This window comes from Hyperoodon ampullatus (assembly GCF_949752795.1).
Source record: "Hyperoodon ampullatus genome assembly, chromosome: 12".
NCBI lineage: Eukaryota > Metazoa > Chordata > Mammalia > Artiodactyla > Ziphiidae > Hyperoodon > Hyperoodon ampullatus.
This window is the reverse complement of record NC_136925.1, coordinates 40,221,126-40,237,766: the sequence shown is the minus strand read 5'-3', so window position 1 is coordinate 40,237,766 and position 16,641 is coordinate 40,221,126. Positions and strand designations below refer to the sequence as shown.

The 16,641-nt window shown below is 39.2% G+C and overlaps 1 protein-coding gene and 1 pseudogene across 2 annotated transcripts in view; both read left to right on the top strand.

Moving 5' to 3' along the window:
• AK9 (adenylate kinase 9) overlaps positions 1-16,641 on the top strand; it is a gene marked incomplete at both ends in the record, with an annotated part of 108,014 nt that overhangs the window by 22,541 nt on the left and 68,832 nt on the right. The window contains 5 exons of the mRNA XM_079716719.1: positions 1,984-2,058; positions 6,603-6,701; positions 10,148-10,287; positions 10,368-10,548; positions 15,082-15,226. Of these exons, the coding sequence (XP_079572845.1) occupies positions 1,984-2,058; positions 6,603-6,701; positions 10,148-10,287; positions 10,368-10,548; positions 15,082-15,226 (640 nt within the window). The remainder of the gene's footprint in view (positions 1-1,983; positions 2,059-6,602; positions 6,702-10,147; positions 10,288-10,367; positions 10,549-15,081; positions 15,227-16,641) is intronic.
• LOC307061161 (alpha-2-macroglobulin receptor-associated protein-like) lies at positions 7,460-8,815 on the top strand (annotated as a pseudogene). Its single transcript has 2 exons — positions 7,460-7,483; positions 7,680-8,815. The product of its transcript is annotated as an alpha-2-macroglobulin receptor-associated protein-like (transcript).

Sequence of the window (16,641 nt, the reverse complement as noted above, 5' to 3'; positions counted from 1 at the left end):
AAAAATAAGCTCAAAATGGATTAAAGACCTAAATGTAAGGCCAGACACTATCAAACTCTTAGAGGACAACATAGGCAGAACACTCTATGACATAAATCACAGCAAGATCCTTTTTGACCCACCTCCTAGAGAAATGGAAATAAAGACAAAAATAAACACATGGGACCTAATGAAACTTAAAAGCTTTTGCACAGCAAAGGAAACCATAAACAAGACCAAAAGACAACCCTCAGAATGGGAGAAAATATTTGCAAATGAAGCAACTGACAAAGGATTAATCTCCAAAATTTATAAGCAGCTCATGCAGCTCAATAACAAACAAACAAACAACCCAATCCAAAAATGGGCAGAAGACCTAAATAGACATTTCTCCACAGAAGATATACAGACTGCCAACAAACACATGAAAGGATGCTCAACATCTTTACTAATTAGAGAAATGCAAATCAAAACTACAATGAGATATCATCTCACACCAGTCAGAATGGCCATCATCAAAAAATCTAGAAACAATAAATGCTGGAGAGGGTGTGGAAAAAAGGGAACACTCTTGCACTGCTGGTGGGAATGTGAATTGGTACAGCCACTATGGAGAACGGTATGGAGGTTCCTTAAAAAACTACAAATAGAACTACCATATGACCCTGCAATCCCACTACTGGGCATATACCCTGAGAAAACCATAATTCAAAAAGAGACATGTACCAAAATGTTCATAGCAGCCCTATTTACAATAGCCCGGAGATGGAAACAACCTAAGTGTCCATCATTGGATGAATGGGTAAAGAAGATGTGGCACATACATACAATGGAATATTACTCAGCCATAAAAAGAAATGAAATTGAACTATTTGTAATGAGGTGGATGGACCTAGAGTCTGTCATACAGAGTGAAGTAAGTCAGAAAGAGAAAGACAAATACTGTATGCTGACACATATATATGGAATTTAAGAAAAAAAAAGGTCATGAAGAACATAGGGGTAAGACAGGAATAAAGACACAGACCTACTAGAGAATGGACTTGAGGATATGGGGAGGGGGAAGGGTAAGCTGTGACAAAGTGAAAGAGCGGCATGGACATATATACACTACCAAACGTAAGGTAGATAGCTAGTGGGAAGCAGCCGCATAGCACAGGGAGATCAGCTCGGTGCTTTGTGACCGCCTGGAGGGGTGGGATAGGGAGGGTGGGAGGGAGACGCAAAAGGGAGGGGATATGGGAACATATGTATACATATAACTGATTAAATTTGTGATAAAGCAAAAAATAAAAAAAAAAATAAAAATAAAAAAAAAATAAAAAATAAAACATACACCTCCCCCCCAAAAAAAAAAAAAAAAAAAAAGAATATTAATATATCCTTGAGATAGAGAAAATCTAATTTAAACAAGGAAGGAAATCCAGAAACAATGAGAACAGATTTCATCATAAAAATATTTTATATTGCAAAAGATACGATAAACAAAGTCAAAAGATAAATCATAGCAAGGTAAAACATTTACAAACCATATGGCAGATAAGGGCCAAAGATTCTCCATGAATGTTAAGCAGAAGAAAGAGTCTAACGGAAAATTGCACAGAGGTTATGGTTTGGCAGTTTACAGAGATGGATATCTGGATACTGAACATCACCCACAGCCAGGGGAATAAAAAGTGAAATGAACCAACCCCATCCTTCAGCTAGCGGTTTGGTAGAAATTATTCTATGAATATATACAGAGAGATAGATGCCCCAAAACACCTCTGTTGGGAAAGACTCTAAGACTTCACTGTAGAGAAAAATGGAAAAAACAGAAAGAGAGTAAAATTCATGGTAAGAAGACTAGTTTAGGCTTTTGTAAAAGCTCTCCTGAAAATAACATCTATTATGTCAAGTATAAAGCAAATAATTTAGCTTTAAATATTTCTTCATGGTATATTAAGATTCTGATCTTTTGCCAATGATCTTGAATGATGAGGCTTCTTTTTCCACCATCTGCAGGAAGTAATGGCTGAACACGATTCCCAGTATCTCATTGAGCTAGATGGAAATAAGCCCCCAGAGGAGCTCTTCACGGTAAGTGCAATGCTCAGTAAGAATATGCCACAGTTTGGAAAATCAAAAAAGTATCGACTGGATTATACTTATTTTAATAAATATCATTAATAGATTTACTTTTTTAATGCCATTTATTTTTGAAAAATTCATCTTGACACTTAAAATTTTGATGTGGTATTTATTCATCTGTCCATATTTAAATCAAAACTGCATTTGAATTTAAAATCTCTGTGTGACCAAAAGTGCCTCAAAGAAAAGGAAAAGCAGATAACAGCCAATAGACACAGGACACGATGCTTAACATGAGCCATAGGGAAATGCAAACCAAAGCCATAAAGAGATACCACTTCAAATCCACTAAGATGGCTAAGATTAAAAACAAAAAACAAAACAGACAATAAATAACAAGTGTTGGTGAGGATGTAGAAAAATTGGAACACCCATACATAGTTGGTAGGATTGTAAATGGTGTGCCCACTTTGGAAAACAGTTTGGCAGTTCCTCAAAAGGTTAAACATGGAGTTACCACATGACTGAGCAATTCATGTCCTAGGTATATACCCAAAAGAATTGAAAATAGGTGTTCAAATGAAAATTTGTGTATGAATATTCATAGCAGCACTACTCACAATAGCTAAAAGGTAGAAACAACCCAAATGTCCATTAACTGATGAATGGATAAATAAAATGTGGTATACTCATACGATGGAATATTATTCAGCAATAAAAAGGAATGAAGTATTCACACATGCTACAACATGGATGAATCTTGAACACAGGCTAAGTAGAAGAAAAGTTACAAAAGATCACATATCATATGATTCCATTTACATGAAATGTCCAAAATAGGCAAATCTATAAAGACAAAAAATGGATAAGTGGTTCCTTAGTGGCAGGGGGTGGGAGGCGTGGGTTTACCACTGTGGGAGATCCCAGGATAAATGTGGAGTGCCTACTAACAGGTAAAGGGTATATTTTGGGGGTGATGAAAATGTTCTAGGATTAATTGTGGTGATGGTTGCACAATTCTGAATATTCTAAAAACCATTTAATTGTACACTTTAAATGGATGAATTATATGGTATACGAATTATATCTCAATAAAGCTTTTTTTAAACAGAATATATGCATATTTGAAAATACAATATTATTTTCACTATTAAACAAATAACAATGAGGGGAAATAGTTTCCATACTTATTATAAACAAATGCTGAGTATCTTTTATAAATATTTTTAAACTTCTGATATTTCAATAGGAAAAAAGCAAATATCCCGATAGAAAAAACAGGCAAAGGGCATGAGCAGGTAATTTAGCAAGAAATGTCTAATAATATATTTTTTAAACTTCTATAATCATATTATTAGTCAAAGAAATGCAAACAGCACAAAGAATAAAGTAGCATTTTCTTAGCAGATTTAACAAATTTATCCAATATCCAGGATTGTGGGGAGGGTTTGCGAAATGCTCTTATACCCTTTCGGTAGGAGCATACAGGGCACAATCCTCCGGAAAATAATAGGGCATATATATGTATCCAAAAGATTTTTTTAAATGTCTATCATCTGTCCAAAGAGGCTCAATTTCTAGTAATTTATTCTAAGGAAATACATGGAGATATACAGAAAGATTTTTGTTCAAGATGTTTATGATCAGAAAAAAAGCAAAAAATGTTTGGGAAAGGGGTTTTTTAAAATGTGTGAATTTGAAAGACTAATGCATGATTTTTGGTGAAAACATAATAGTAATTCTTCTGTTTATGGTAACCATGCTAAGTACATCATTTAAATATATTTCATGTGATAACTTCCCACTTAGAATGTAAGGAAGAGAAGGTACATTTTTTTTCCCCAAAATGTAAATATCTTCATTCTTTTTTTTTAAAACTGAGGTATAACTGACATACAACATTAAATTAGTTTCAGGTATACAACATAACGGTTCGATATTTGTATATACTGTGAAATGATCACCACAATAAGTCCAGCTAACATCTGACATCATACCTAAAGAATTTTTTTTCTTATGAGGAGAACTTTTAAGATGTATTCTCTTAGCAACTTTCAAATAGGCAATATAGTACTATCAACTATAATCACCATGCTGTACACTACATCCCCAGGACTTATTTATTTTATAACTGAAAGTTTATACTTTTGAATTCCTTCAACCATTTTGTCCACCTCCCATCCTCCACCCCCCACCTCTGGCAGCCACCAATCTGCTTTCTGTATCTATAAGCTTGTGCCTTTTTAAAAAAATATCTGCATTCTGATTTAAAAGTTATACACACTCATGGTTTTAAAATAACCAGAAAACACAAAAGTACAAAATAGAAAAATAATACAAAATAATATGCATCATAAAAATTACAAAATACAAAAATATACAGTACATAAAAAAATAAAAGCAAAAAATATACAGTCCAATACAAAATAATACAAAAATACATTACCTATTTCTTAAACACCTAACAGGTGTGCAGCATTATGATAAGCTCTAGGGATACAGATGGGAAGGGGTCAGATGAGTCCCTCCCCTCACACAGTATCCAATATGTTGGGGGAAAATAAATATTTAAAGGGCAGTTTGTGTTATCATCTGGAAGGTACAAGGTACTGTAGGAGCTCATGGCAAAAGGACAGGACCTAATCTCATGAGGAAGGCCATGTGTCTGTAATTATTTCTAAATTGACACTCTAAGGATGAGTAAGACTTAGACCATGAGGGCTGGTGAGGGGAGGAAGGTGGGACAGTGTTCCAGGCTGAGGGAAGGGTCTGTGTGAAGCCCCAGAGGCAAAAAAGAGCCTAGTGAGTTCTAGGAACGGAACGCACGACTGGAAGATAGAGGAGTTTTTAGGGGGATGGAGTAGGAGTGGAATAGTGCCAAAACTTTAGGAATAAGCAGGGGTTGCATCAAGAAAGGCCTCATAAGCCATGTTGAAGAGTTTAGACCTCATCCTGAGAGAGTGGGCTGCCAGTGAAAGGTTTTAAGCCAGAGAGTAAAATGCTTCTACTTCCATTTAAGAAAGATCACTCAGACTGCAATGCAAAGGAAAAACTGAGGAGAAGCAGGTTGGTGGGAGGAAGACTAGTTCTGACTTTGGCAGCACATCAGATAAGAGATGGTGGTCTAACCCAGGGTAGTGACTGTGGGAATGGACAGAAGACAGACCTGGGAGCTACTTAATGTAGGAGGACAGGGAGAGAGAAAAGTCAGAAGCAATGCCCAGATTTTTAGTTTGATATGGTTGGTGGCCACATAAGTAATAATGCTGGCGGTGCAACCAAATTAGGGAGAAGCTCCTCACTTAGAATATGCTCTTGCCAAGATCATCCGTGATCTCCTGATCAAAGCCAGTGGTGACTATTTGGTCTTCATCGAATTCACCTAGAAGCGATAGTTGACCCAGCTCATCGCTTCTTCCTTCCTGCTCCTTTCTTCCCTTGTCTTCTGGGACACCACACTACTATAGCTCATTCTACCTCTACACTTTACATCTCTAACTTCTAGAGTTGGAGGATCCCAGAACTCATTCCTTGAGCACTCTTCTCTGTCTACCCTCATTTCTTAGGAGACTTCATCCAACCCAATGGCTTTAAATACCTTCTAAATGCTGGCAACTCTTAAATTCATATTACTACACCAGAACTTTCCCCTGAATTTCACACTTGTATAATCAACTGCTACTAAATATATCTAATATATCCAATTGGATGTATAATTGTCATCTCAGATTAAATGTGCAGGATAAAACTCCTGATCCGCCATCACCACCACCGTGCCCCAAATACACTCCTCCCACAGTTTTCCCCTCTCAGTATATGTCACATCCATCCTTCCAGCTGCTCCTCTCTTTTTCTCATATCCCACATCCAACCCATCAGCATATACAGCAGCCTTCTTCTTCAAAATATATCCAGAATTTGACTACTTTTGACAACCTGGGACACACTTTCCTCAAGGTAAAGGGCAGAAGTTCCAACAGGCCTGGTTGAAACTTGCCAAGTCTATTAAGGCCCTGGCCAGCAATGGCACCCTGGCACGTCTGCCCACATTCTATTGGCCAGAACAAGTTACATGGAGAAGCTCAATACCAATGAGATAAAGATTCTCACATAAACTAGGGAATTAACAAGGGAAGGGAATGAATATTTGGGGACCAAAGGGTAGACTCGTGGGTTGAATTGTGTCCCCAAAAATATATGTTGAGGAGCTAACCTTCAGTACCTATAAGTGTGACCTCATTTGGACATAGGATCTTCTCAGATGTAATCAAGTTAAGGTGAGGCCATAGTGAATTAGAATTGGTCCTAATCCAATATGGCTGGCATCCTTATAAGAGAAGAGACGCATGAACACAGGGACAAAATGGCTATGTCACAACAGAGGCAGAGATTGGAGTGATGCATCTACAAGCCAAGCAACACCAAACACTGCCGGCAAACTACCAGAAGCTAGGAAGAACAAGGAAGTATTCTACTCATGAGCTCATGACTTTTTCAGGACATTTGAGATGTTCAAATGCCAATGTATTAAAAGACTTGTTCTTTAAATTTAGACAGTTATGGATCGACTTAAATATCTGAACCTAAAAAGAGCAGCTGTTTTAACCAAACTTCAGAGTGCAGAGGAAGAGATTAATGACACAATGGAAAATGTAAGTTATTTTTAACTGTTTGAAAGTCTACCCTTTCACTATATGTTGTGACCTCAATTTGCATCCTTTTAAGGTTTAAAAGGCTCTCAGGATACCTTTTATAAAAATGGATTTGATTTTTGGGAAGCTGTAATATTGGCACAATATTCTTGTAGACACTAAACACAACAAATGTTTTGAAACAAAGAAAGACAATAAAATCAGAACAGTCAACCACAGGAATAATAAGAAATGAAGAAACCCAAGTTCAGTTTCAAAATTTTGCAGCACCAAAGAAAGCAAAGACATAAAAGCCCTCAACTCTATACTCATTCATTCCCCCAATCATTTAACCAATTTTTAAAATAACTACTGTGTTCCTGGCCCTGATGTATTGTGGATGTGATGGTGATCAAATTATAATTGCCAAGTGCTAAAAGGGCTACCAGGACTTTTAAGTGGAGGATTTGATCTATTCTGGGAAGTTTAGATTCACCTATAAAAATAGAAATAGGGCTTCCCTGGTGGCGCAGTGGTTGAGAGTCTGCCTGCCGATGCAGGGGACGTGGGTTCGTGCCCCGGTCCGGGAAGATCCCACATGCCGCGGGGCGGCTGGGCCCGTGAGCCATGGCCGCTGAGCCTGCGCGTCCGGAGCCTGTGCTCCGCAACGGGAGAGGCCACAACAGTGAGAGGCCCGCGTACCGCAAAAAAAAAAAAAGAAAAGAAAAGAAAAAAACGAATACCAGAATCATAAATAGATATTATAATTCAAATAAATTATGGAAATAAATTTAAGGAAAGAGGTCATTTTGTTACTGTGTAATCCCTAGATCTTAATGGCTGAATTTAGCTGGAATATGTAACATGAACTGGTGCTGAAGAGGAGGAAAGTTGGGCCTGATGCACACAGAAGCTCTGTACTGAGTCACTTCTTCTAGGTCATAACTAAAGGGAAAATTTAAAGTATTCAAAAAACCTGGGGGCTTTTCCGAACCGCAGTTGCCCGGGTCTCGGCTTCCAGAGGAGGAAGACGGTATCGCGGAGGGTCCAGGTTGCGCTGCGCGAGCTCCGCCGGCTACCGCCGCCGCCGCCGCAGCCGCCCGGGCCTGGCGGGCCGCCGGCCACGGCGGCAAGTTCTCGCGGGATAAGAACGAGCCCGCGCAGCAGCCCTCGGAGCGCGAGCCCGGGTCGGGGGTAGTTCCGCCAGGAGAAGCAGAATCAGCTGTGGGGGAAGGCCCAGCGGCTTAATCTTTCTCCCGTGAAATTGTCCGAGCTCCATGCTGATCAAGATACAAGCTTGAGCTTCAAGATGCATACGCAAAAGGGACGAATTCAAGAGGAAGAGATTGAAGGCTGAAGGCTTAGATGAAGATGGAGAGAAAGAAGCAAAACTTATTAGCAGTCTCAATGTCATCCTGGCCAAGTGCGGTCGGGACGGGAGAAACGACGCCCAGGCCGGCCGTGAGCAGCAACGTCCTCAGCCCCGGCACCGAGGACCACAGCCTGGAGGACCCCCGGCTGGAGAAGCTGTGGCACAAGGAGAAGACCTCCTGGAAGGTTTTCAATGAAGAACTGGACCACTCGTGGTGGGAGTTTCAGCATCACAGGGAGAAGGTCCAGGAGAATAAGGTCCTTCTGGAGACCCTGAGCAGGACAGAAGAAATTAAGGAAAACGTCGTCAGTCCCGCCGATGTGACCCACAGCCAGGAGGCCGTGCTGCAGAGCAGACACGCTGAGCTGAAGGACAGGCTGCGGGACATCAGCCAGGACTTCGACCACCTGCAGAAAGTCAGCCATCGGGGCTGCAGCACCGAGGCAGAGTTCGACGAGCCCCAGGTGATGGATCTGTGGGACCCGGCCAGGTCAGCCAACTTCACAGAGGAGGAACTGGAATCCTTTTGGGAAGAGCTTAAGCACTTTGACACTAAAATCGAAAAGCATAATCTGCTATCAGAAGCAGCTGGAAATTTCTCATCACGAACAAACACGTGGTTGGCGGCCGGGAGCGCAGCAGGCACGGAACAGAGAGATACGCCTTGTTGGAGGAGAAGACCAAGGAGCTAGGCTACAAGGTAAAGAAGTATTGACAGGATCTGTCCAGCCGGGTCTCCAGAGCTCACCACAGTGAGCTCTGAGGGCCTAGGGAGGTACACACAAAAGTGTGTAGCTGCGGCTGCTACATACTTCTGCTTTCTAGTTGACAAAAGTGTATAGCTGCGGCTGCTAGCTGTCAGCTCCTCTGGTCTCTTCTCCCAGTCTCTGTGTCCTCGTGAGTTCATTTCTTTTTTCATTGCTCTGCTGTCATTTTTGCAAGGTTTTAGGGAAAAAGCAAACACAAATGCATGTGTTCAGTCTGCCTTTAACCAGAGACAGTCATGATCATTTTTACGGCTGTGATATCAAATTCATTTGAAAGCTCATCTTTTCATCGCCCCTCAGCCCCCCGCTAGATATGTAGCCTCAGGGGCTCAAAGTTGAGAGAGGAGCATGGTCTGCTATTCAAACACTTTATCCAAGTTTGGACAGGAAATAGGGATGATTAGAAAAAAGTGCCTGCTTCCTGACTTAACTGGGTACATTTCAGTCCCTAGCTCATTGTCTGTGGACTCATGGAGAAGGGTGGTAGCCAAATGTGCCCCACCGACAAGGTTCTCAGTGTCATTCAGCTCCCCTAAGCACTGACAGTTTCCTTCCCATCTAGCTTCTTCCAGCCTTCAGGTGGGGACATCCATGCAACATCCCCGCACCAGCATGCCTCTTTGCTCTCAGATACTGCAGCAGTGCAGGCAAGACCAGAGCTTCCATTCTCATCTGTCCTCCACAGTCAGTTCTGGAACCAGCAATACATGTGAGATCCACGTCTGAAGGTGGGAGAGAGCCAGCCTGGACCTGTCCCCCTAGCAGTTCCCTACCATGTCGTTTCCTCCAGTTCTCTTGTCCCCGCCAAGGTAGCGCTAGGACAGTGACCCTCTCAGCAGTCTGCAGTTGGTAGAGAAGTGGTTCTTAGCTACTCTGCAGGAGACGAACGGAGGATTGCTGAGGGAGACTTTACATTTAAGAAGAATGAAACAGCTAAGTCAATGCAAATCTGCATGTAACATCTTCCTATTTTAAAACGTATGTAAATTAGCTAAGATTCTGGTATGTTTTCAAACCTTTTCAATAAGAATTTTTCAGAATCTGTTTCCTGAAACAGGTAATAGAAAATGCTCTATCCACCTTATGCTCATTCTACCTACAAGAGAAAATGCTCAGTAAAATTTAAACAAGGTCTTAGAACAAATGAAAACTATTCGTCTTATTAAATTTTGGACAAGTACAGAATGGTTGCAATGGAGAAAAAAACCAAAATTTCCTTTCTGAATTATTTCTTAAATAGTAGAACATGATCAAATAAGAAATGAAATAATAATGTGAATTTCAGCCAAACTTATGCCCACATTTTTAATGTTGTTTGCTATTAACAGGATGAGCTGTTCCGTACTCTTGCAGCTTGTAAACTTCTTGCACCAAGATATAGATGGCAGAGAAGCAGATGGGGACATACATGTCCGGTGACTTTAAAAGAAGGTAACATTTTTCAAGGATTGCCAGATTTTTCTGTGAGGTAAGTAAGATTTTCAGAATTTAATTTAAAAACTTGCCCATACCTCTTTTCAGTTGTTTATGATAATGGCATTTTTTAAGTTTTCTAGGTAAAATATACTGTCTTTCATCAGAAGAAGCATTAAAAACATTTTTATTGAACCCACGTCCCTATCTTCTTCCACCTATGCCAGCACCACCATTTAAAGTGTTCATATTTGGACCTCAGTCTTCAGGGAAAACAACACTTAGCAATTTGCTTGCCAAACATTACAAAGGAAAGGTAACTACTTAGCTGGCTACCTAGCTAGCTTTCTACCTATCTATACTTGATTATACTTTGTGGGATTGTAGGACTTTTAGCATTTGTGCTCAGTTTTCTTTTTTTTTTTTAAACCCTCCAAACTCCAGCTTTAATAAATCATTCTTCTGATGCAGCCTGATAGGTGTTTCTTTCTTTCTTTTTTTTTTTAAGTTAAAATTTTTTTTTTAGCTGCACAGTGTAGCTTGTGGGATCTTAGTTCCCTGACCAGGGATTGAACCTGGGCCCTCAGCAGTTCAAGCACGGAGTTCTAACTGCTGGACCACCAGGGAATTCCCTGTGCTCAGCTTTCTTAATTTTATACTGTCAACTGGGTAATTGTTCCACTGGGCTTGGAGTGGGGAAGGCGTCTTCCTTGATGCTTTGGTGCAGCTTCCAGACCATAGCCACTCCCGAAAGTCCCCAGATTTGACTGCTATGTCATGCAGACTGTGCCACCTATTACCTTTCTTGGTTTCACTCATCTCCTGTTCCCTGGGTTACACCCCTCCTGGCCCACCGACCCTTCCTCCACACACTCATTCCTGTCATCATTCTTGGTGATTTCACTATCTACAAAGATGACCCTCCCATCATCTTGACCTGACAGCCCCTTGACCCCTCCCCTCAGTGATCTTATTCTCCACCCTTGGTAAGTGAAGAGAAATTACTTTTAGCTTAGACCAGAGTGATAGCATTAGAGGTGGTAAGAAGTGGGCAGATTTGGGATATAATTTGAAAATAGAGCCAAAGGATTTGATGAGGGATTGGAATGTAGAGGAATTATATGAAGGCCAGTGTGGCTGGAGCATGTAGTGTGAAAGGAGGAACGGCACGAGGTGGAGATGGCTGAAGATGTAGTCAGACAGTGCAGGCCCTGGGAAGGAGTTTGAATTTATTCCAAATGCTATTGAATTCTTTTAAACACAGGGGTAACATTTCCTACTTGCTTTTAACTTTTTTATTGTAAAATATGACAAACATACAGAAAAGTGAAGCTCATTGAAATATCACAGAACAAACCCCCATGTAACCACCACCTAGGTCAGACACGGAACCCCAGCACCCCAGAAGCCGCCTCATGCCTCTTTCTAGTATCAATCCTCTTACTCTTTCCACAAAGGTAACCACTGCCCTGAACTTTATGATACTCACTTCTGTACTTTTCTTTTATGGTTTTACCATGTAAGCAAGTACACATTCAAATACCATAGATTAGCTTTGCATATTTTTTTAACTTTATGACTTAAAGCAGTTTATGTTTTTTGTGTCTGGCTTCTTTCACTTAACATTATAATTGTGATATTTATGCATGTTATTAAGTATAGCTATAGCTTATTTTTATTGTTTTATTGTATTCTATTGATTTAATTAGATTATGATTTATTATCCATTTGACTGTCAATAAAACTTAGGTTGGTTCCAGTTTGGGGAATTGTGAATAACATTGCTATAAACAGTCTTGTACCTGTTTCTTGGTGTATACATGCATATCTTTATATAGTTTGAAGGTATATATAGGAGTAAAATTTCTGGGACATAAGGTATACATACATAGTCAACTTGTGTAGAAAATGCCAAACTGTTTTCAAGACTAGTTCTACCAATTTACTATTCTACCAGCAGTGTATAAGAGTTCCACATTCCTGCCAACTTGTGTTATGGTCAGTCTTTCTAATTTTAGCCATCCTAGTGGGTATATCTCACTGAGGTTTTTTTTTTTTTTAAGTTAATTTCATGGTTTTATTAAGCTACTTGAGTTTAGGCCTAGTCAAGTGGATTATTTTTTCCTGACCAAGAAATCGTCCTGTCCATCCCCTGCCCATGCACCTTCCTTTGACCAATAAACACTCATAGCTATCCCCAGTGTTATTTATTTATTTATTTATTTATTTATTTTGCGGTAAGCAGGCCTCTCACTGTTGTGGCCTCTCCTGTTGCGGGCTCCGGACGCGCAGGCTCAGCGGCCATGGCTCACGGGCCTAGCCGCTGCGCGGCGTGTGGGATCTTCCCAGACCGGGGCACGAACCCGTGTCCCCTGCATCAGCAGGTGGACTCTCAACCACTGCGCCACCAGGGAAGCCCCTCACTGAGGTTTTAATTTGCATTTCCCTGATGACTAATGAGGTTCAACATTTTTTCATGTTATTCAGATATTCACTTTTTGAAGTGTTTGTTCACTTTGTTCAAGCCTCTTGCCCATTTTTAACTTTTTTGCATATTATTGGTAGGAGTTCCTTATGTTGTCTCTGTACAAATTTTTTTTATTCTAAACATTATGAATATTTTCTAATAAACATTATGAATATTTTCTACCACTCTGTGGTTTGCCATTTCCCTTTTTATTTATTTATTTATTTATTTATTTATTTTGCGTTACGCAGGCCTCTCACTGTTGTGGCCTCTCCCGTTGCAGAGCACAGGTTCCAGATGCACAGCCTCAGTGGCCATGGCTTATGGGCCTAGCCGCTCCACGGTATGTGGGATCTTCCCGGACCTGGGCACGAGCCCATGTCCCCTGCATCGGCAGGTGGACTCTCAACCACTGCACCACCAGGGAAGCCCCCATTTCCCTTTTTAAGTGAAAAATGCACCATTCTATATTCATTTAAAGTAAATCATTGAGTCCTGCCTACACTAAAGAAGAGGGGAATTAGGCTTCACCTTCTGAAGAAAGGAATATTAAAGCGTTTGTGGACATGTATTAAAACCATCACAGTATGTGTCAGACAAAAGAATTATAATTTTAAAATGTAAAGAGTTTTTACAAATCAATATGTAAAAGCCCCAGCGGAAAATGATAGCAAACAGACAGTTCACAAAATAGTTGATCCAAATAGCCATTACACATGAGAAAAGGGATATCACCTTGATAACCAGGGAGAGGCCAAAAAAACCAGATATATGTCATGTCAATCTCACTGTTGAAAAATCATATTAACAACCAGTATTGATGTGTGGCTAGGATTGGGAAAGTACATTCTCATACATTGCTGGTTAGGGTATAATCATTAGGGATAGCAATTGGAAATACATATAAAAGCCTAAAATCTATACATATCCTTTGAACTATAGGTTTTTCCTGAAGAAACTATCAAAGACATATACATAACTATGTTCTTCATAACCTAGTTTATAATAACAAAATCATGTATATCTAAATATAATTGGTATTTTAGTTAAATATTAAGTTGTAATATATTCATCTAATACAATACTGTTCATCCATTAAAAATGATGGTGTGGATGTATTTTTGTTGGCATGGAATAAAGTAATATAAGCATACTGAAGGAAAAGCAAAATTGAATCTAGAAGTATGGAAATATTATTTAAACTTAAAAGGCATATATAAATCTAACATCCCAACATTCAGTATTAAGTATATTACCTACCTAACAACGGACTTATATTCAAAATATATGTAGAATTCTAACCTAATTTTTTAACTAGGCAAAAGTTGAACATATGCTTAAAAACATATGGGTAAGTGAATGACCAATAAGCTCATAAAAAGAAGCTCAAAATTGTCAGTGATTAGGGAAATGTAAATTTAAACTGCAATGAGATTTCACACCAACTAGGGTGGCTAAAATGTGAAAGATTCACAAAACCAAGTGTTGGTGATGAGGTGGAATAACTTCAATTTTCATACTTTGCTGCTAGGACTGTAAAATAGCTTTAACCACTCTGGAAACAGTTTAGTGGTTTATTATAAAGTCAAACATACACTTAATCATGTGACCCAGTAGTTCTACTCCTCAGCATTTATCCAAGAGATGTGAAAACGTAATGTCCACAAAAAGACTTTCTCACAAATGTTCATTGGTATTTTATTTATAATAGCCCAAACTGGAAACAACCCAAATGTCCATGATGAATGGATTAAAAACTATGATATATTCATACAATGATACTACTCAAAAATAAAAAGGAATAGATTACTGAGATATACAGTTACACTGATGAATCTCAAAAACATTATGCTAAGGTAGAAAAGCTTGGAAAAGATTATACACTGTATGGTTCTATTTATATGAAATTCTAGAAAAGGCAAAACTAATTTATAGTGACAGAAAACAAAGTGGTTGCCAGGGGCCAGGAACTGACTATAAAGTGGGATGAGAGGGAACTTTTGGGGGTGATATAAATGTTCTATATTTTGATTGTGGTCGTTGTCATGTATATATTTGTAAAAACTCATCAAACTCTATACTTAAAATGGGTGCCTTTTATTGTATGTAGATTATCCATAAAATGTTGATTTTAAAAATATACATGTAATTTGAATGTATATTACATGAGCATACATATATAAATATATATTTATATATATATTGAATTTCTGTGAAAGCAAATACTCAAAAATCACTGAATTCTGAGAATAACATACCTCAAGCAGCATTAAGATTTTTGAGATGGATAGGTATAGCTATAGAAATAGATGTAGATAAACAGTGTCTTTAATATTCAGAGTAACTTGTGCTTATGTTGGTTTTCTCAAATATTCTTTGCAGGTAGTTGACTACGATAAACTTGTTCAACCACGTTTTGATAAAGCTCTTGAAACGCTAGCCAGAAATACTATAGCTGAGGCCACTGAAGCAGCCATTAAAGCTGTAAAAGAGCGGCTTCTCTCAGAACTACAAGCTAAAAAACAAGGTGAACTATCTTTTTTAAATGTGTGTTTTAAGTTTAGGTCAACAGTTAAGCTTGACTACCTGAAGGCAAGAACTTGGTTTGCCTGTCTTGATATCCCTGGCACCTTGCACATTGCATTGCAGCCTCTTAATAAGTGGTTGAAGAAATGAATATACATAAACCTGAATCTTACACAGAGAAAAAGATTTCAATTCTGGACGACTAAGGAAAGCAATCAGAGTTTCCAAATTTAGGTTTCTTTACTTTAATAGATCTGCTTGCTGGGCAGAGACTGAGCAGAATTTGCACCGTTATTTACACCAGTTGTGATGACAACACTTCACCTGACTTGTGGAGTTTGTGTTGTTGCTGCTGTTGCTGTTGTTTTAGGCTTGTGTGTCAGCCTTAATTGCAATTAAATATTTCTATTTGGGGAATATTAATTTCAAGTCCAAAAGTTATAAAACAGTGAAACCGGAAGAAGACTTGGTGATCCATTGACACAATTACATAACTTTACAGATAAGGAAACAGAGGCACAGGAGGTAAATGGCTTCCTGATATATTCACCCAGCTGGTGGCATAGCTGAGACTTGAACCCTCGTTTCCAAAGTCTCAGAGTTCTTTCTCTTGACCATTCTGCCTCTTCCTGACTCTCACTCCTTATCATATTATTTTAAAATAGACATAGAGTTTTGGTCTGGGGCAGGGGGAGCGAGTTTCTAGTTTTCTCCAGGAAAAATGAAAGTTTTCATTTCTTGGCTACTTTTGAAAATTTATTGATTGGTTTTGGTAGAATTTCTGTCTAGAGTTGGCACACATGTAACTAGTCACATTAGGATACATGAAAGTAGGGCTTCCCTGGTGGCGCAGTGGTTGAGAGTCCGCCTGCTGATGCAGGGGACACAGGTTCGTGCCCCGGTCTGGGAAGATCCCACATGCCACGGAGCGGCTGGGCCCGTGAGCCATGGCCACTGAGCCTGCGTGTCTGGAGCCTGTGCTCCGCAACAGAAGACGCCACAACAGTGAGAGGCCCGCGTACTGCAAAAAAAAAAAAAAAAAAAAAGAATACATGAAAGTAGTTTAATCTAAACATCTCTTCTTAATGGAATACTCTCAGTGCAGCACTTCCTGTACACTTTGTGGGATCTTCCTCACATTCAAAGATCTGGATCCAAAATTTGAGATTAGCTCCAGCAATTTTAGACTAGATTTAATCACCACTGTTTGGATTTCCCAGAAACTGTGGCAGTATACTGTCATACTATAACCATCCTACTATATAATCATCCTACTATAACCATCACTGCCTCAATTTCAAATATTCTTTTCCTAATACAATTTTCCTCATTATGAAAGAAATAATAGCTAAATTAATTGAGCATTTACTATATGTTGAGGCTATGCTAAATGCATTACATGTATTATCCTATTTG